Genomic DNA, 22,074 nt, shown 5'->3' with positions numbered 1-22,074 from the left:
TTCTAGCAATTGTTAGAATATATAGCAACTTGCCTCATCCTCTTTTTTCATACTATTTTATTAATAGATTTTTAATGTTTTGGATAATTTTAGGTGTACAGAAAAATTGCAGAGACATGTGCATAGAGTTCCTGTATACCCTTCACCCAGCTTTTCCTAATACTAACATCTTATGTGACCATGACACATTTGTCAAAAAAAACCAACATCAGTACATTATTATTAACTAAACTGCACACTTTATTTCGATTTCATCAGTTTCTCCAGTAAGATCTTTTTTGCCATACCAGAATTCAATCCAGGATGCTAATATATTGTACTTAGGTCCCTATTCCTTTTTAAGCAGTTCATTATTTAACCACAAAATGCTCTTGTCTCATCTTGCATTTTTCCTGCCCTAGTATCAACTATTTGTCTAAGAAGCTCCACTCAGGAAGTTTTTTTTTTTTTTTTTTTTTTTTTTTCACTCAGGAAGTTTTGAAAAATCCCAATATTAGGAATCTCAACCTCTGAAGTTCCAGCATTTGTGTTTTAAAAAGTTTCCCCAAATGTCCACTTGACATTGGGAGCTACTGATTTAGACCTTACTTCTAGTGTCTAAAGAATAGTTAAGACTATGTTAAATTCCCAAATGTCAAAGACTTTGGTGTATTTCCCAGTAGTCTCTTATGTTCCATGGAGACAAGGGACTCATCCTTCTCTAATAAACACCCAGCCCAAGGCCTGGTACATAAAAGGTGCTCAGAAATGCTAAATGAATGAAAATTGAACAAGTGAACCAAGCCTTGGCTCCCTTAGGGAAATTAGCCTACCTGATTTCTTTTTTCCTAATCCCTCATCAATCTTAAATTAGAGCCTTTTGCTGCTGAATACCTATTTTCTAAAATCTTAAGCCAGTAAAAAGGAGGCAGCATGAAAGCTGCCCACCACAAAGGCCTTGAGCAAACTTGCAGGCAGAAATCTTTGTAGCTCTTCCCTAGAAGGGCCCCCACTGGGTCTGATGTCAATTCCCCACATCTGGATCCTTTTCTACCACATTCATATCCAATAGCTTTTAAAGCAAATACATCATGAAAGGCAGTACCATCTCCTTTATTTCCTTTACTTAGAACCTTCTCCCTTTTCCTGGCCTTTTTCAATGTTTCAACCTCCTCTGGAGAGAAGTATAAAAGGCACAGGCTTAAGCCCACCAAACTGGACTCAAATCCCAATTCTCTCACTTACTAGATGTATATTTGGACAAATAACTGAACCTCTCTTAATCTCTGTTCCTAATGTGTAAAATGGGAATAATAACACCTATCTTGCAGGATTGACGTGAGAAGTCAAGAGAACATATTTATGAATTTTGGGCACAGTATATACTCAGAAATGGTAGCTGTGATTGTCATTGTTGTTATTGGTACTATTATTGGCAGCAGGAATCAGTTTCCCAAACATTTGGAAGGGACAGGGCAATACAAATGATTTCTGTGAAAGAGTGTGACAATTTTACCCATCTGCCCACTGATCTATTATAGCAACTAATAGAAGTTTATCTAGAATTTGCAGAATTCATCACACGCACCTACACAATGCAGAGGAAATGGTCAAAATTGCATAAAAGCAACCTCAGCAAAAGCAATTATCTGCTGACACCACCAATCTATTTGTATAGCCAGGATAACAATAACTAACATTTGGGGGTGGGGACAGATTGAGGTCCTCAAAGTGATTTTGTTTGTATCATCTTATTTAACACCTCCCTACCTCAAGGTGGCTAGCATGACCATTTCACAGATGAGGAAACTGAATTTATATGATCTAGTCCCTAAACTGGTAAGCAACAGAGCCAAAATTCATACACAGGTCTTTCTGGCTTCACCATCCATGTAATTTTCTCCTCTATTTTTTGTTTTTTTCTGCATACGTTTATGCATCTGAAGAGCACACTCACCTCCAGCTCTGTTTGAAATAGGAGTTTTCAAGCAAAGACTGAAAAGACTGGACTCATTAAAGAAAATGTCAAGTTAAAAATGCCGATCCTTCCTCTTCTTATTTGGTCTCCCATCTCCTCCCTGGTTTAGTGGAGGAATATTTCCTTGGCAACTTTTTGCCCCAACATCTAAACAACCAAACAACTGACTAATCAAACAAGCAGCGTTCTTAGCCTATGATAGGGGCTGCAGGGATATCAGAAAAGATGTTGAGACCCTGCCCTCAGGCCAGTGCTGTAAAAAGCAGTAATCTATTGAAGCTAGAGGATATGGGGTCAAGTGTCAAAGAAGAGAGAAGTTTGGAAGGGTATGCAGGAAGAAGTACCCATTTGGAATGATGATGGGAGCATGGTCTTGGAATGGGGAAGGGAACTGGAGATGGTGCTTCTGGTGGGGAATTACTACAATAAAGTCCAGGAGGAAGAAATGAAGGCATAATATGTCAACTGTGAAGACAGCAGCTGCCTGAGTCTATATTGGTTTTCAAGGAGTAGTGAGAAGTAGGGTTGAATAAATAAAGTAGGATGAGGCCTGAATATGCGAGAGGCAAACAGTAGAATTTGGATATCATGTATTGACTAGTGGTTGCTGTGAAGGTTTTTGAGCTGGGAAGGAACATCATATATTTGATGTTTAAGGCAGTTCTACACATTTGCAAATTGACTTAGCACTCATTTGGTGCCAGACTTAATATTAAACTAACTAAAATAATTAGTTCTGTGTAAACAAAAACAAAAGAAGTACTCAAGGTTCCCACTGACACTGGGAGTGCAAAGTGCCAAGTATTAAAATGTTAAATTTCTTTTAAATGCAATTTGGCATGAATAAACATCAAAGGCTAAGCAGCTGCGATTTGATTTTGTAACAATAAAGCAGGTAGGTACCTGCAACCAGGAGTGGAGAAGAGAAAGTTATGTAATCTTACTGGCAGGGAAAATGCTCCAAACCAAATATTTTTCTAAATGCCGTGAAGCACCTTTTCAGCAACAACCAGGAGAGAAATCCAAGTTTTATAAGTCTTGTACCCATTAGAAAGTCCACATGTTCTTTTTATTCATGTGTATTTTGTTAGAATCTTTGTTTTACTTTAATCTGTCCTTACAGTTAACATTGCCAAGCCACACAGAAAGACAGAACTACTTTGTACCCTTTAAAACTAGATGAGATAAAAGAACAAGACGCACAGAGCTCTGCTAAACTTTAGACTATTTATTTGATGATTTATCTCTTTAGATTGTTCTGTGGAGGTTAGGAGAAAGGTTTCCAAATAGAATGCGGGCCTTTTTTTTAGGATGTGGGGGTGTGAAAGTTTAGGAGGAGGTGAGAAGCCTTTTATAAAACAAACACAGATGTTCTATATATACATTTCAACCCAAACCCTCAAAAAGCACACTTTTACCTTCTCAACCTAGATACAAGGCCCTAACTATTGGGTGTATTCTAATTCATACTTACCTCTGAGCAAACATAGAATCAAGGCGTAGAAAAACCACATGATAAGACTCGTCCAGATTTCCTTTAGAACCCTTGTGAAGGTCTACGTTTAGTAGACTCAGTTTGACCTGGAACATTATTTCCTTCCAGAATGAAGCATTCTGTCCATGTCAGCCACCTTGCTTCAGAACTCGTATGTTGGAGCTGATGTCTGAGTCACAGTGAAGCCTGAATTTTTTCAAAGACAGAACTGGCCCAGAAAGCTCAGAAAGGGCGGGCTCTGCAGCACCCTCCTTTCTGCCAAACCTAGATATTGCATAAGGGGGAGTGGCCTAGAAGAGTTCCAGAGAAAAGGTAACTCTGGAGAGCTTGAGAGTCTGCTTAGGGGAGGTACATGGACCATAGATTCTCTCCTGTGGGACCCTGGATGGCCCCCAAGGCCAGTAAGCAGGCAGGATTATCTCCTCCCCTTATTAAATAGCTGTCCTCTTCCAAGTCTCCTTCCGTGTGTTCATTCAAGTTGGGTACTGATTCACTCTTTTTGTTAATATATACACCCACTTAAGAAAAAGTAGGAAAGTTAAAAAAAATTTAATACCTTTCTAAAAGCCAGCAGGTGAAGAATATTTAGATTTATATCTGTATGCATTTGCAAAAAGAAAATGTGAAAGGAGATACAGATATAAGAAACAAGATTGGTTACCTTGGACAGAAGAAGTGAGAATTGGAAAAATGGAAAAGAAAAACAAGAACAAGATTTTTGATAATTTTTTTATACTCTTTGATTACTGAATCATGTGATTATATTACTGAAAAATTAAAACTAATTTTAAAAATAGGAAGGAAAATTTTATGACGGGGTGTTTGTCCTTAAAATTCAGCTCTTTACACACATATATGTACAAGTAGGAAGACAATTTAACTCTTTAAGGAGTCTTAATGTGATGCAAATACAAGAGTGGGATGAAGGTGAATTTTACAGTACAACATATTTTGGTTCCAATTTCAGAACTTATTTGTAACATAACCTTGGGAAAGCTAGTTATTTATTTATTCAATAAGTAACATTCACTGAGGGCCTACTCTGAGCTAAATCCTGAAAATTCAGCAGTCTATTACCTCAATAAGAACTTCCTATTCAGTGGAGAGAGACATGTGAATAACCATTTATTTAATAAATAAATATTAACATAATATTTATTATAATTAATATAAACCATTTAATAAATCAATATTAAAAATAAAGTGACAAAAATATTCATAAGGCGGAACATCTAACCCAGACTATAAGGAGGTTCACAGAAGGTTTTCTGGAGGAGGTGACTCTAGAGCTGAGTATTAAACTCTGAAAAAAACAGCCAGGCATGGGGTGTTAAGGAAACCATAAGAAGTTTGGTACAACTAAAGAGCAAGGTTGAAGTGGCAAGAAATAGGGCTCAACAGCAGACATAAACAGATTCCAGAGACCTTTGAATGCCTTGTTGAGGAGCTTGAGACAATGAAGGTTAAAGGAAGGGGTTTGTCAACCAGTCAGCTCAAATTTGATCATGTCATTCTCTGCATTTGAGCTTTTAAAAGTTTTTGACAAGGGTGGAGAAAGCAGTGCAGGGGGCCAGATTGGAGGTAGATGGATCATGGGGGAGCTATGGAAGTCATCTAAGCAAGAAATGTTGTTGACCTCCACTAGATTTCTCATGTCTGTACAAAGAAGAGACTAAATTTAAATGTTAAAGGAGGCAGAACTAACAACTGGATATTGAGTGGATTAGCAGGGTTCAGGGAAAGGAGCCAAACAAGACTTTCGTGTTCTGGGTTTAGGTAATTGGGTGGATGACAGCACCTCAAATTGAAATAGTGGAGGGTGGAGTCGAGTCAGGACTGGGGGTGGTGCAGAAAAAGGTTACATGTGTTTGAGATGGTTATATGGGCAGGAACCTCTGGCATGTGAATACACATACTCTGTCTCAAATTGATGGGTGTCAAGGGTATCTCTTCTACCTCCAGCATTTCACTGGTAGCTGAGACCAAGAAGTGGGTGAGGGGCGGCACCTGTGGCATAGTGGGTAGGGCACCAGCCCCATATACTGAGGGTGGCAGGTTCGAACCCTGCCCTGGCCAGCTAAAACAGCAGTGGCAACTGCAACAAAAATAGCCAGGCGTTGTGGCAGGCACCTGTAGTCCCAGCAACTCGGGAGGCTGAGGCAAGAGAATTGCCCTAGCCCAAGAGCTGGAGGTTGCTGTGAGCTGTGACGACACAGCACTCTATCAAGGGCGACAAAGTGAGACTCTGTTTCTGGGGGGAAAAAAAAAAAGTGGGTGAGATCATCCAAGAAAAGTATTTAGGGTTGGGCACGGTGGCTCACCTGTAATCCTAGCACTCTGGGAGGCCGAAGTGGGTGAATTGCCTGAGTGCACAGGTTCAAGACAAGCCTGAGCAAGTGCAAGACCCCCCCCTCTCTAAAACATAGCCAGGCATTGTGATGGGCGCTTGTAGTCCCAGCTATTCAGGAGGTTGAGACAAGAGAATTGCTCGAGTCCAAGAGTTTGAGGTTGCTGTGAACTATGACGCCAAAGCACTCTCCTGATGGTGAGACTCTGTATCAAAAAAAGCATTTAGACTCAGGAGGGCTATGGATATGCCCTTGAAGAAGACCTACATTTACAGAGCAGAGCAAGAAAAAAGAGAAATATAGGGGAAGAAAGAAATAGGTCAGAGGAGTGGTCCTGGAAACAATGAAGAAGAAGTGATTATCAAGGGGAGTGTAGAGGAAAGGTCCTGTGAGTTAATCACTGAAAAATGTTCTCTGGATTTCACAACTAGAAGGTCATTTGTAGACTCAACAAGAAGAGTTTCAGTGGAAGGCTTGGAGCAGAAGCTAGATGGCTGTAGAATGAAGAGTAACTGGAAAACATAGTGGTCTTTTGATGCAAAGAGGAAGAAAACAACTCCATGAGCCTGATTTTTTTTTTTCATTTATAAAATAGGTACAATAATGTCTTGCATAATAGCTGCGGAAATTAAAGAAGAATGTACACAAAGCACATTAACACAGTACAAGAATGTAGTAGGACTTCACAAATGGCTTATCAACCATTTATTTGTTACATTAATAATATTAACAATAAATAAACTAGGGTTTTATTTGCTCTGCCTGTCTGGCTCTTTGCTGGCTGCCCATAGCCCCTGGACTAACAAAGGAAAGCTTCCAGTTGAAGAGATCTACTAGAAAGTAGTAGTTTAAAATCATGGGCTCTGGAGCCAGATTGTTTTGGTAGCACTCCAGGCTCTGCCACTTATGTGTTTCTTTAGACAAGTCATTTAAACTGCTTTGGTGTTCTCATATGTAAATTGGGAACAATTATAATAGTACATAACTTAGGACCATTATGAGGACTAGATGAGATGGTACACTTAGAACACAAAGTAAGCGTACCCTAAACATTGGTTATATTACTATTCCATAGTCAAGAACACTTGCTGAGTGTTCTCCTTGATCCCAGGCCAGTGGCTAAATCTGTGCTTTGATCTCTGGTCACTAGCTGCTTGTATACAATCTCTCACTGTTCCTCTGACATCTGATTCTGTCTTACCTTCCCTTTAGGGGTGGGCATGCCCCAATCTGGAGTGCTTCGTATATGACCTCACTATCTGTCCCCAGTCCTACCTTTGCCCTAAATCCATTTCTGTTCACAGGTCCAGCATGTCAAAAGTTAATTAAGACAATGTGTATTGGGTATCTACTGTCTACCAGGAATTATCCTAAAGTAATTATTCTTTCCACATACTGTATATATTTTCATATGTTATACAACAGACTTGCATGGTAGGATTTGATTCTTCACTTTGCTAAGGACGACACAGAGCTCAGGAAAATTAACTTATTATAGATCACAGAGCTACTTAGGAATGGAAACAGGAATTGTGAGGTCTGCCTAAGTCCAAATTCTTTTCACTCACATTAACCGCCTCTCAGAACCAAGGAAATGTTCACAATGTTTTAGAGGTGCACAGAGGATCCAAGACATTAGAAAAGACTAGAAAACAGACTTCAATATGGGGTTTCAAGGATACACCTATCTAGATTTGGGTAGGAGAGAGAGATGCATTCACTGTTCAGCATTCCAACTGGGATGACCAAGGATGGAAAAGCAAGACACCAGCAAGACCAAGGATGGAAAAGTTAGGGGGAATAAAGACTGATTTAGGGGAAGAAAAAGAGAGGGTAAGTAAATAGAGAAAATGGAAATGAGAATAAGACTCCTTTAGCTATGTTGTGGGTAAGGAAGAAGAGCTGTTTATCAAGCTCTGAGATCTTAAGGTGATAGTTAGTTCTACCCGGGCATGAGTCCCTGTCAAGACAACCCTACCCAACATTGCCATGCTCTCACAAGGTCCTTCACAAGCCAGTGCAAGGAGAAAATATCCTGGCTCAGTACATCCAAAGAGGCACTGAGAGGAATGCCATCTGTCTAAGCTACTGAATGACAATTCTACTCAAGCCTGTGTCATGACCCAACAAGACACTCATACCATTCCTCAGGGCCATGTATCTTTGGGTGAGGACTTAAAGAGGGCAGCACTTCTCCTGGTAGCCCTTATCCTTGCCTGGATATCTCCAATTCCAATTTTGCCTTTCTGACTTTTAGGTACTTTTCCTATACCATCTCATCAACTGGTTGTGATCTCTTATCTAAGCAAGATCCCAAACCAAACTACCCCCTATCCTATTGCCTGCATTTCTCAGGTTAATTTCCAGTGCCTTCCACAGAGAGAGCTGGAGGATCCTCTATATCTGAAGAATTGCTGGAAGAATGTAGCTATTTCCTGTCATAAGCAGGTGCAGTTCAGAAATAGGACTTTTCCCCCCTATTACATATCTGCCACTTAAGTCTCTGACATTTAAGTATGAAAGGAAAAACAAGCAGATAAAGGAACTTTATGGAGAGACAAAAAGAGGCATAAAAAAGAGATAAAAAGAGGGGAGGAAAAGGAAGTGTGATGGCCAAAGAGGAGACTCCTAAGCTCTCTGTGCCCTGCAGGGGCAGGACAAGAATGAAGCAAGAAGGAAGCACCTGGGCTGCAATGTTTGAGGTACTCACTGTTATAGTGGTGCAAGTCCAGGATAGGTCCTAGTGCCCTGGCGTGGACTATGTGGTCAATTACTCCATTCCAGTAACCCTTTCTTGCCCTACTTAACACAGAATAGTTGCTGCTCTTTGCATCCAGATTCCTAAATGTCTATGCCCTGTGTTTTTAGTTCATCTGACATTTACTTGTAATTGTCTCAATTTATTTTTTCTTTCTAGAAGTAACAGTGTAATTCCCCTTGTCTTACACTGTTCTAACTTCTGCTTCCACCAATTTGCTCCAGGTATAATTTCTACTACACATATTCAAGCTTCTGTTTTCAGGACTCCTGCATCCCTTTTTCATCTCTTCTAGATATACTTCAGTTTTTCAACTTTTCTAATGTTTGTCTGGTCATCTGAAATGTAATCTCCTTGACCTCAATAGTTTTCTTAGGTAAACAATTCCTCAGTAAAACCTTAAGTCTGCCAGACTGTCCTTCTTCTGTAGTTATGACTATTTTCTATGTGACATCCCACCTACAACGCCTCTTACAATGAAGAATCAAGGTTTATTCAGAGTAGCCCTTCGTAATTAAATGTCCCACATTAATTTAAATAATAAAGGCCATTTTAGTCAATTTTAAAATTTGACAACTAGAAGCCATGCTCTGTAAAAGATCTATGTAATTTTCAAATGATTTTGGTTGTTGTATTTCAATCTCTAGTTAATCTTAGTCATCAGTGATTGTATATGAAGGTCACTAGGAAAGTTTTCAGAAGTGAAATAATGGACCATAACAGTCTGACCATTTTAACTTGCTTGGCTTATCGGTGTTGCTGGAAGGGCTTCATTTGTTTCCATTTACATGGCACTCAGTAGGTGTCAGCTGTGGAACTGGAAGAACAGTACTTTTGCACAATGATTTTCTATGATTTTATAAGTGGGTTAAAAGAGTCTCAAAGCTTTGAGTACTTGCAATGGGCTTTTGGGGACCTTACTGCTTCCCGTGTGACAATTTTTCAGTGGTTTCAAGAATTTAGAAGTAGCTGAACTTCCCTGAAAGACAAAAAGAGGAGTAGGCATCCAGTAACTGCAGTTGCTGGTAGAAAAAAATGATTCCTGAAAACAACCAAGTGACATTTAAGGACAATGAAGTGGCACAACAGATTAGATAGAAAGCATTGTCCAAATCCTGCACAATTACCTCTGAGCCAGGAAAGTTTCGTCTCAGTGGGTGCCTCACACTTTGACAGATAGGCAAAAGCGCATCCATATTGAATGGTGCGAAGAAATGCTGGTCAGATTCGGATGGAGGCAAGCCTATGTGTGTTTCTGACATTACTAGTGATGAAACCTGGATTTACCAGTTTCATCCAGAGAATAATCATCAGCTGACAGTGTGGATTTTTTTCTCCTGATGAAAATCCACCAAAAAAAGTGAAATGGCCTTAAAGTGTCAGAAAGAAAATGGTAGCAACTTTCTTTTCTAAAAGTGGGTGTGTTGCAACAGTTCTTCTGGAGAATAAAGGACTATTACTGCTCAGTGGTACACAACAGTATGCCTACCAAAAGTTTTGAGAAAACTTCAAGAACTGTGGCCAAGCACAAGACTGCAGGGGACTATCTTGCACCACGACAATGCATGTGCACACATAGCCAGCATTTCAGTTCTTGGAGTCCACAGAGGTTAAACTTATGACCCACCCTATAGTACTGACCTTGCTCCATATTATTATTTCCTGTTTTCTACAGTAAAAAATTGCATGAAAAAGCTGGAGCACTTGAAAAAAATTAGTGGAAAGAGTGTTTTCAAAAATGGTTTACAAGAATGCAAAAGTGCATAAATGTCATGGTAATTATTTTGAGAAAAATATAGTAATGGAAATGATTTTATATTTCTTAATTTTTGTGTATCTCAAAACTTGTAGTGTCCCTCATAGGTGGAGCATACAATATTGCTCAAAGGTCAATTTTATCAGAGGCTTCTTTTGATCATCCTATAGAAATGAACACCCCACTCTTATTCTCCAACCCCCTCAACCTGCTCTATTTTTAATTCAGAGCTCTTCTCCATTAGGCATTATACCACTAAAATATAACTTTCATAAAAATTTTGTCCGTTTTCTTCACTGTTCTATAGCTAAAATAGCCCGAGCTATCCAGTATTTGACTAGATGGAGAATTATCTCCAAGAGCTATTTAAACACACAGACGCACAATCATCCATACAGATATAATACGTACATATATTTTTTCAACATTTTTCTGCCAAGACCCTATGCCCTGATAAAATCAGTACTAAGTATGAATGTACAGTTTCCTTAAGTATTAAATTTGACAGTTGATATCTCTGACATTTCACTTTGACACTTTTCTTTTTACTGTGAATATACATCCTCATTCTTTCAAACACATTTTGCCTTGTGATTAACTTTTTTTAAAACCTTATTAAAATACTTTAATTAAATCTATGAATGTAAATGTACAGCACATTTATGATACTTCTACATGTAGAAGTTTGGAAAAACTCTTCTAACCCTCATCCAGAGGATTCTAATAAGTTATAGATACCAAGGAAATTAGAGCATTTGTCTGTCACTTTCCATTTATACATTATTTTGGCTGTACAAGGGTAAAAAGTATCCCTTAGACATATTTTTATTTATTTATTTTTTTTTTTGTAGAGACAGAGTCTCACTTTATGGCCCTCGGTAGAGTGCCGTGGCCTCACACAGCTCACAGCAACCTCCAACTCCTGGGCTTAAGCGATTCTCTTGCCTCAGCCTCCCGAGTAGCTGGGACTATAGGCGCCCGCCACAACGCCCGGCTATTTTTTGGTTTTGCAGTTTGGCCGGGGCCGGGTTTGAACCCGCCACCCTCGGTATATGGGGCCGGCGCCCTACCGACTGAGCCACAGGCGCCGCCCACCCTTAGACATATTTTATAAGTAATCTAAACATTATACAGATATATACATAGACATCACATTTCAACTTGTGTGTACACCTATCCAGTGTACAACAGTTAACTGCTAACATGAACCAGTGTAAGACAATTTCTTTTGTGATACACAATATAATCCTTGCAGGAAAGGGTCAAGTCCATGAAGAACTGTCCATTTCAGGCCTGACCATCTGTTTTCATGATACTCTTTGTGATGAAGTTATTTCAGGTGTAAGATGTCTATTTTGCTGACCAAAAGCAGTGAATAATTATAAGAACAGTTGTTTTCAAATTTGGAAACCATAATTATCTAAGTAGTGAACTACTCAATATACTACCATCCTTAATGTTGCTAGCAGAGAAGGAGACTGCAGGGATAAGTTATTGCTCTGAGAATCAGACTGATGCATAATCCACCCACGAAGGATGTTCTCCACAAAAACTCAATACATGAATTCTGAAATGCTATTAGTTGCTCACTTCAAGCATTCTTCAGTTTGCTGAGGATTTTCTTCTTCCTCAGAGTGTTCTGGGTGTCTGTCCTCAGGTGAAGAGGTAACACCTTCAGACTTTCTGTGAGCTGAGTGGCCTTGCTCCACTTCACACAGTAGACATCGATAGGCCCATTGGTACTCCTTATATGTACTGTGATGGAATCTTCTCTGGGAGCTGGAACATCCAATCTGGTTTCTGCTGGAGCTTTCACTGCAATAACGATCTGTTCATGGAAGGCTTGAAAACTATGACTATCTTGATATGTTACATAAGCTAGCCTCTCATTTTATCATCTGTTAATTCAAATAACAGCTGAGCACAATCCAAAGTGTCTTCCACTGCTGATAAGTCAGACAGTTCCTCCTGTAGCTTCTTTTGTTGGGGGTACTGCTCCAAAATTGCTAAGATCAGATCATATCCATCGAATATGGTTCTTAGATTTTTTTTCAACGAGGTCGATTCCATCTAAGAAGTTGGTGATATCATATACTCTTCGTTTCCCTACTGCCAGTTTTGTAGCAACCTTGTTTAAGTCCCCCAGGAGCAGATCTGACAAGATCCATAAATTTTCTGGTTAAATAAACCAGTGATACATCAAATCCAGTTCTCTTCACTTTTAGAGCTTTTCTTCATGGACTCATATTGTACATTATCTTCTAAATTAATTCTTATTTTTGATGGCAGCAGGCTCTCCACGTTGATGGGGTCCTGACACCAGCAGCGCACGGCCTCCTCAGCCGGATCCACTAGCAGGCTGGGCAATTTCCTCACTGGCCGCCGCTGACTCATGCTGCCCAGCCGGGCGGCTTGCGCCCCTCACACCCCGCCAGCTCTCCCGCCTTCTCCCTCCCAATTTGAGCGCGGCCTCCAAAACGCCGATTTTCGGAGTTCCGGCACGAAGAGGGTCCAGAGCCTGCTCAGAGGTGACGCCCTGCAAGGCCAGTCCCTCCGCCAGCACACGTGCCGCGGCCCCACGAGCCCGAGCGCTCTCAACGCCAACGCGCAGAGCAGGGCCACCGGCTGCTCTCACGGCTCCCGGACCACCTTCTTCCCACCGTGATTAGCTTTCTAAGAAAAATTATAACAACTTTTGTGAAACCATGGATAACTCAAAAATTCATCTTATTTTAAATTCCATTCTGGTGATTTTAATCTTGAAAATGAGCCATGTGGGCAACCTGAGACAAAGGTGGATAATGATGAGCTGAAAACTGTGGTGCAAGTGAATCCATCTCAACCTATGCATGAATTAGCAGCAAGGTTTGATGTTAGTATTCTAACGACATTGGACCACTTGAAATAAATCACCAAAGTAAAGAAGCTGGAAAGATGGGTTCCCCATGTATTACAAACAAGCATCAGAAGAGAAATCATCTCAAAGCTTGCCATTGCTGTCACAACATAAAGGTGAACATTTCTACATGATATTGTAACGTGATGAAAAATAGATTCTTTTTGACAATCGCGTTCAGCACAAGGGTTGGATAAAGATTAAGTGTTGAAACATAGTCCAAAACTGAACATTCATCAGAAAAAGCTAACGATGTCCTGTTTGGTGATCTAGCACTAATATTATCCACTACACTAACTTCATGAAATTTGGTCAATTACAGCTGATGTCTACTACAACCAATTGCACAAAATGATAAGGATACTTGCAATTAAGCAGCAAAGATGGGTCAACAGAGACAGGGCAATCCTCTTGCAAGACAATGCTCAACCACACACAAAAACGCTATTTCAAACTACAGAATCTGACTACTCTCTGTCATCCACCAGCTCTTGCACCAACTGACTACCATTTATTCCAGGCTTTGGACCAATTCTTGCAAGGAAAAATAGTCAATTCTCAAGCTGTGGAAAATGCCTACATGTTTTCATCGACAACTGCTTTCTGGTTTTCTTTGCTACACAAACAAGCTACCATTAAGATGGCAAAACTGTGTCAATAGTTTAGGCATATACTTCAATTGTACTGCTTCTTGTTTGAATGTAATCAACTTTTGATTCAAAGGACATTTCATATTTAATGACTTAGTAGTTTTCTATGATATCCATCTTGTCTGTATCGATTCTAGAAAATATCCAAACAAGTTTGTTTGGCATTACTTGCCCTAGAGAAGCCATATTTATTCAAGGGATTACTAGCGTATTTCTAAGTGCTCAAAAAATATCAATAGTCATTCCTGCCTGAGATACACAACATTAAGAATTTCATTCTAGAATACACCTTTCTGTCTCAATTTTCCAAAGGCTATCTGCAAAGTTTCTCCATAATCTAAGATACAAATTCTGACCCCAGAAATGTATTTAAAGCCATTAAATATCTTAGTTATTTTGGATATCTACTTTGAACATTGTCAAAGACACTTCGGTTTAAAACATTTAACTCTGTGAACACAGCTAATGATAACTGAAACTCCTCCTCTTATTCTTCAAAACACCACGAAGCCCAAGTTAGCTTGTATTCATTAAACAAGTCTCGGCAAACTGTGTATACTTTCAGATCAAAAGAGCACCTTATTAGTATACTAGAAATAAACATTTCAGTTCCTCAGTCATTTGGTTTAGGTCATGTAACAGCAAGAAATTAGGGTGTGAAGCATGCATATTATGCTAGTCTGTCAAGTGTTTAAAAGACAGCAGAGTTGCGTCACATAAATTTGCTAACCACCAACAGAACCAGCTTATCAGAAGAGAGTAGCAAGCCAATCCTTCCAATAATGGTTTTCCCCAGAACCAGTAATTTAGCATTTTTAAAAAGTTCACTGGATGCTGTTCAGAACATAAAATGAGGATATCATCTATCTTATGTCAAATGTCCTTTAAGGGAAGTGACCACAGTTGCAAAGCCATTTGGAAACAGCTAGATTACACATAGTAAAGGACCCCCTTATCTTCTAGCAAAAGTATTTAAATGCTAACGTTAAAAGTATGCTGTAATGCTATAGTCCTTATTAAATTGGACAATCCATCTGAAGTGTTTTTGAAAAATGAGAATTTTCATATTCAAAAAAAAAAAAAAACCACTCCATGTTACAGGAAAAATAGGCATTAACAGTAAACTAGGGGGGGAAAGGGTTGGGACTGTGACAATTATACAAATTAGGTCATTCTTGTCATACCCAACTAAGAGTAAAGGGGCTAGGAAGAAAAACACCTGAGGCACATAGCAGCTGCTCCAAGAACAAAATTTTGCAAAGCCCAGCTACTAAAACAGCCTGCCATAACCCTAAGATCAGCTTTACATAATTAGCTGCTAATGTGACCTGTTGTTTTACTTACCATTGTCACTCATCAGAGCTTGCCAGCTCCCAGTGCAAATAAGCCTTCTTTCAAAACACATATTCTTGGGGGTGGGAGGAAAAGGGTGTCGCTGTTGCCCAGACTAGAGTGCAGGGGCATCACTATAGCTCACTGCAACCTCAAACTTCTTGAATCAAATGGTCCCTCTCAGCCTCCCAAGTAGCTGGGACTCCAGGTGCACACGATCATGCTCAACTAATATTTCTGAGATAGGTTCTTGCTATGTTAGTAAGTCTGGTCTCTAATAAAACCCCCAAATCTTCTTTATGTTCTTTGAATATACCAAAGACCACCCAGTCCATGCATATGCCCCAAACTGACTTCTGTTTGCTTCTCAAAGTTTTAAATCTAGAGATTTGTCTATTTTGACTTTGACAGGAGACTTTATTACACTGAATTTGTTCATCATATGCAATAGCAAAAATAAGGGGACCATCATACTAGATTTCAGCTGATTATTGACTTGTAGGCAATTCAACTCATATTGTCAACTTCTCATTTTTAAAGCGAAACTAGAAATCTGGATTTTATGTAAAATCCTCCAACTTTTTTAATGCCTGGCTTTTTTGTTGTTGCAGTTTGGTCAGGGCTTGGTTTGCACCCACCACCTTCGGTATATGCATCTGAATTTGATAGCTAAGCAAATATGTAAAGTAAGAAGATGCTGCTCTTCCCAGCATCCTCTTATTTTAAAAACAAATATACCTGAGTTCTTATACAACGCAATACATCGCTATTACCTAGCTATGTGTATGTTTTCTAGGGTCATTTCCATTATTAAGAAAATTGTTTCGAGTAAAATTTATGCTTATAAAAATAGTCATTGGTGTAGGATGGGGTTAAGACTTTTAAAAAATTGATAAAATGTTGAAGTACAAAATATTTTCCAGCAAGGTTTTTATCCCCTAATAAGAGCACACAATAGATATTGGCACACATTAAAGTCTTAGCACATAACTACTAGAACTCTGTAACTACGTAAACCTAATCATGGCATAGAAATATGCATTTGCTTCCAGTACTATTCCATTCCTACCTTCTCAAAGTTCTGCTCTATAATATCAGCTCAGTGGGGTTTGCTATAATTAAGTCATGTCTGTGATGCAAGGTATCAATTATTGCTTTAACATCTTGTTTTTTGTAAGACTGGGAAGAAAAACCACAAAGAGAGGCAGAGTACAAAAAGACATCAGATGTATGCTAAAAACTAAATAACAAGATTTACTATCTAGTCATTCTACAGTACTTTAAAACTATTTTCCTTTATTTATATTTGTGATTTTATAGCAAAAAGGTAAACATATGACTTTTATTTTGATGAAACTTATTAATACTATTTAATAATTACTTTAAGGAACATTGAGTTAGAAAGATCATGGAAGATGAACTAAAGAACTTTAAAAGTAGATGTAACAAAGATGAAAATGTATACATCAATGTCTTAATTATAGTCGCTGGCTTCTATTGCTTAATGGGAGAAGCCAGGGCTGCCACCCAGTGGCAGTGTAAGTCTTTAAATGATTTTAAAATTTGAAAAATAAATTAAAACAATGAAGTAAAAAATTCATAAATTATACAATTTCTATTTTATCAATAATTCTATTGTAGTAAATGTCTGTTTATAATGTAGCAAAGTAAAACATTCATACAGGCAGCATTGTAGAAATTTTTGAAAATGTCATATGATGTTCTGTTTACTAAGTTATGTAATTTAAATAAGTATTTCCAATTAAAGTATTGATGGATTAAATTTAAATTTTCAGAATAGGGAGAAAAACACAACTGGAGTTCTTTGGTGGCCTACAGAAACACATTCACTACTTCATAGTAGCCTCTCATCCAAATACCTAAATTTTTACTTGGTAAACAAAAAAAATATGATTTAAAAATAATACAATTTTCTTCAACTATATCCTCATAGCCCTTGTATACATCAATTTTAGTGTCCTAGTACACAAAATTCAAAGTTAAAAGGAGGCAATGAAAATAGGAAATTACTGATATTTAAAGCAGAAAAAACTCAAGAATCTCAATGCCTATTTCTCCAAAACTTGGCCATAACTTATTTCATACAGGTATAAAATAAATATAACATGTCCTATTACAAGATGCTTTGGTAAACTAATACTAGGGAATAAAAAGTAACACTAGAGTATCCATTTACAGTTTGCTTTGTTCTCTTAAATAACCAGATAATAAAGAAAAAAGAAACATTCCTAAGAATTTAGTTATTTTGTTTCCAACAATTATAAATTAAAATTGTACATGATAAAAATAAATTGTACAAGATGTTTTCTAACTTACACCCCATCTGTTTTGCTGTACACTGAAGAGAATTTTTAAAAATATGGCAGATACAACATATTTGGTATTTACAATGACTTGTGGTAAATACAATACCTGAAAATAATTTCTAATTTTCCATTTATTATTGCTATTTAGTCACGGAAAAGATTAACACTCTCCAAGAAATTTATTTTAGCATACGTCATATGTAGATATAATAATTTTATATGAAGAGAAATTATAGCAGAATAGGGTGCCTTTACAAGGAAATAAAGGAATTCTTTCATATAAAAACTTTTGATCTGCATTATTTGCTTTTTTCAAGATACAAAACATTAATATTAGAAGCAAAGAGAAAAAACAATAAAAGAACAATAAAACAGAAGACCAAGGATAAGGAATTGTTCTATGCAGATGCATACATAGCGTGTGTGTGTGTGTATGGGCTGAGTTATAATAAAAATACCTATATATTACAGTCAAATCTCATGTAGAGTTAGAAACCACAATTTCCAATCAAGCACGACTGGACCACCATTTTCTGAGTCTTCAATTACACAACAAATTAAAGCTATGCAGCAGTCATTTCTGGTCATCAGCATCACGACAAATGCTTGACAAGATATAATTTTTCTCCTTGTTCACTTGTAAAAATTGGTGCCTTTTTATAATGTTCTACAAGTTCTTCCATGGTGCTGAATTTACGCTGCCCAATGCAATAGATAGTCTCTTTTAGTTGGACTTTGAAATGCTTGTTTTTCCCTTGTGCTTTTAGTGATACTGAGAAATCATTTGGCTAAAAGAGAAAAAAACACATATGGTAAACATATCAAAAGCCATCTAAAACTTGAGCATTTACTAATACTAGGTACTACACTAAGTCATTTTCATAGTTTATCGGCTTTACTCCTCAAAGCAAACTCTTTTTACAGTTAAGAAAACGGAGGCTCAGGGAAGCTATCTGCCCAATTATCAACCGTCTAGATAACAGAGACAGGATTCAAACCTGTGTAGTCAAAAATCTCTGGCTCCCATGGCCCCCATGGCATATACCTACAATAAATCCTTCGGTTTAATATTTCAAGCACAAGAGCTTTCTTCTCTCTACTCAGATTGCTGGAGAAACCTATGGGAAAATCTAAGACAGCTTGCCCTTTTCAATCTGTAGCTATCAGCTGTTATTGGGATAACAGTCTGAATTCTCAAAAGTGAAGGACACATAAATGAGAATTAATCTAATTCTAATTAGAGGCCATAAATTCAAATGCCTACAAGAGACAAAAGAGTAATGCAACCAAGTGTCAAGATGGAAAGGTAGATGGACAGAGGGAAAGATAGTGCATGGCCAATCTAAAGGAAGTACCCACTTTTCAGCTGTGACTGTTGCTTTGCAGGAACAAGGGCTCAAGGTTAGCAGGCCTTCCAACTTTAAATGGAAAGCCTAAAGTCTGAATTTTTATAATAAATCTATCAATATTTAAATATTGGCAATGAATTCAAATATTAAAAAAAAAAAAAGACATTGTGAGGGCCAAACATAATATCCCTATTTGAGACCTCTATCATTAAATTATATGGCTAAAAATAATGGCATACTGTATTTTTGTGCTTTTTGGTTTTGTTTTTTAAAAAGACAGGATCTTACTGTGTTGCCCAGGATGGAGTGTAGTGGCAAGATCACAGTTCATTGTAACCTCAAACTCCTGGGCTCAAGTCTTGCCTCAGTCTCCAAAATAGCTGGGACTACAAGCACACACAACCACATTGGCTAATTTTTTTTAATTATTTTTTGTAGAGAAAGAGTCTTGCTTTGTTGCCAAGGCCGGTCTTAAACTCCTGTCCCCAAGTGATCCTCTGACCTCAAACTCCCAAAGTGCTGGGATTACAGACATGATCCACCATGCCAAGCCTTGTGTTCTGGCTAACATCTATGCTTGACTACTCACAAGAAGATACATATCAGTCTGCATTTAGGTTACTCTTTTTAACAAGGTAGGCTTTTCCCCCCTAGGATGATGAACATGAGTGTTTGGGAGTTTTGTTTTGTTTTTTAGTTTTTTCTTTGAGACAGAGTCTCACTATGTCACCCTGGGTAGAGTGCCATGGAGTCACAGCTTATAGCAACCTCAAACTCTTGGGCTTAAGAGATTCTCTTGCCTATCCTCCCAAGACCCACTTTCCTGAACTCTCATTGGGAAGTTCAATTAATTTTCCTCTGTCTCTCACTCTCACATGTTTTACTTCACTCTTTCAACCTTTTGCACAATTATACATTCACTTTTGCACAACTACATTCACAAAGTCAACGTTAATCATGACTTGATAAGTTGAAAAGTAGTGATACCCTTCATCAAGGAAGAAGGGCCATTTTTAAGAAGTGATCAAATCCTAATATCCTAAACAGTAGCCCAAATTACAACGTAACTATATTATTCTTTCACTTTCAGGGTTTTATAATGTTATTAGTATCACAGTATAATTTACCTTTTATTGTAAATGCATTTCAAATTCAGAAACAACTGAAAAGAACATTGACTTTAGCTTTTGAACATTTTGCTTACGTCTCAGCTTACTATCTGCTTATACTTTAGGGAAGCCACTTAACTTTTTCAGTTTTTTTTTTTTTTTTAATATCCAGAACTATATACTTTGGAAATCAACTTACCGAAGATTCACTATCACGAATAAGGAAATCCCCTTCATGCCCTCTTTCATTTAATGCCATTTCTGCTTGATGCCTGGTGACTTTGCCATAATACCAAGGATTGCCAGCAAACTTCCCAGTAAGTGAAGGCCTAATGTAATCACATTGTGGAGGTGATGGTTCCAAACCTGAGGTTAATGGATTATTCTGCATAATGGTAACATAGTTCTTTGGCACCAGACCAACCATTCCATTGATTTTCCTGCATTTCCACCACTCTGGGTCATTTTCAGGTTTTTCAATAACATCCATTACGTCTCCTTTCTCAAAATTAAGTTCTTCATCATTAGACGAACTGAAGGGGTAAAGAGCTTGTACAACATGCAATACTTGACCAGTATTAAGGTTACTGACGACTGCTGCTAATTTCTCTGACAGAGAACCCACATGGTCACCCAAGGGACTGTCACCTTCTTCAGTTACATAGTTTGAAGGGAACCATCCAACTTGTCCATTATAGCTACCTCGCCACCACCCATCACTGCATTTCTCCATGACGATCACCTTCGTCCCTTTTATCAATGATAATTCATCCTCCCTCTCAGCCATGTAGTTAAATTTCACATAAGCAGGCATGTTGAGGTCATAGAGACGTTCCCCTGGGTCAGCAAAACTATCATCAGCCGGAGATGCAGAATCAGGTACACTAGGTTTTCTTTTCACTTTTCCAATTCCTGTTTAAATAAAAAGGGGCAATAGGAAGAGAATATAAAACAATGATTATAAAAAAATCCCAATTTATTCATTAAAAAACAGTCAATTCTGTATAGTTCTTTTAAGCCTTTAGATTTAGACAACAAATTTCTATGGGGTACAATCATCTTTTTGGAAATGAGACACAAATGAAGACTTAATTTCCATTATATGACAGTTTGCCCTCTTATCTTTTCTCTTGTCAAAGGCACTGAAATAACTACATAAAGTTGATGTATATTCTCCTAATTGTAAAACAGATTTCTCTCCTAGCTATAATCAAGTATGCATGCTTCTCTTGGTTTTGTTTATTAACCTAGACTCACAATTAGCTGTATAGTAATAAGACAATGGCTTAAATTAGAATTTGATATGCAATATAAAATTGTAGTTATGTCTGGGTAATCTTCCCATTTGCTTAGTTTCCAGACTCAGGTAGCTCTACCTCATGTTTATTTTAAAACATATGCCCAGACACACACACACACACACACACACACACACACCCATCCCTGTTTGTCTTCCCACTCAACACCCCCCATTTACATGTAACCTCCACCAAGGGCAGGAATTTTTGTTTACTTTGTTCACAGATATAATCTCAAGGACCCTGTACTGTGCTTAATATATAGTAAATGCTCAATTTGCAGAAAGAAATGAAAAAAATCACCAAACAGTATCATCAGCACAAATGTACGCTGCATCAATTTTGGTCAGGCATTTCACTGATGTTCAATTCTTACCATGTGATTTTGTGCTCTGCTTTACCTAGAAAGCTGAAATTTTCCTAGACAAAACTTCTCAAATTCCTTCTCAGGCTCAAAACTTTCTATCTTCATTCTTTCCTCCCCCAAGTCTCCAAATCCTAATTCTTTCTGCATTCTTAATATCATCTTTCCTGATTTTTTGGGACTCTTTGCCATACTCGTTTCTCTTTCCCCAAATAAGGTCACTTTAACTCTGATATTCCTTTTAAACTATACCATTCTTTATAAAGTTGTCTTCCCCTCTTCTCTCAATTTTTTCACAACTCATTCACACTCCTAACTTTATAACCTGATTCTCTATCTCCACCATTATATCAAAACTACTCAATTAAAACCAATCTTATAAAAACTGTCATCTCGGGCAGCGCCTGTGGCTCAGTGAGTAGGGCGCCGGCCCCA

The 22,074-nt window shown here is 38.0% G+C and overlaps 2 protein-coding genes and 1 pseudogene across 18 annotated transcripts in view; all 3 read right to left on the bottom strand.

Annotated features, from left to right (window-relative positions):
- IL20RB (interleukin 20 receptor subunit beta) overlaps positions 1 to 3,648 on the bottom strand; it is a 45,573-nt gene extending 41,925 nt beyond the window's left edge. For 6 of the 8 annotated variants that reach the window (XR_008381608.1, XM_053599304.1, XM_053599303.1 and 3 more), the window contains exon 1: positions 3,432 to 3,636. Coding sequence is in view for 7 of the 8 variants with exons in the window: in XM_053599304.1 (XP_053455279.1) it covers positions 3,432 to 3,471 (40 nt within the window). In the remaining variant the exon portion in view is untranslated. Of the gene's footprint in view, positions 1 to 3,431 lie in introns of all 8 variants that reach the window. The other 2 variants (XM_053599305.1, XM_053599309.1) reach the window with 2 other exon arrangements.
- Positions 3,649 to 11,414: 7,766 nt separating this feature from the next.
- On the bottom strand, positions 11,415 to 17,558 carry LOC128591646 (transcription factor E2F6-like; annotated as a pseudogene).
- A 143-nt stretch (positions 17,559 to 17,701) lies between these two features.
- The window catches only part of NCK1 (NCK adaptor protein 1), a 111,246-nt gene continuing 106,873 nt past the window's right edge, over positions 17,702 to 22,074 (bottom strand). For all 10 annotated transcript variants that reach the window (XM_053599294.1, XM_053599293.1, XM_053599295.1 and 7 more), the window contains 2 exons: positions 20,177 to 20,889; positions 17,702 to 18,307 (listed from right to left, as the gene is read on the bottom strand). In XM_053599294.1, the coding sequence (XP_053455269.1) occupies positions 18,113 to 18,307; positions 20,177 to 20,889 (908 nt within the window). In that variant the 3' untranslated portion in view covers positions 17,702 to 18,112. The remainder of the gene's footprint in view (positions 18,308 to 20,176; positions 20,890 to 22,074) is intronic.

The sequence above is a fragment of the Nycticebus coucang genome, chromosome 8 (genome assembly GCF_027406575.1).
Source record: "Nycticebus coucang isolate mNycCou1 chromosome 8, mNycCou1.pri, whole genome shotgun sequence".
Taxonomy (NCBI): domain Eukaryota; kingdom Metazoa; phylum Chordata; class Mammalia; order Primates; family Lorisidae; genus Nycticebus; species Nycticebus coucang.
Note: the sequence above shows the minus strand (reverse complement) of the source record. Positions and strands in the feature narration are given on the sequence as shown.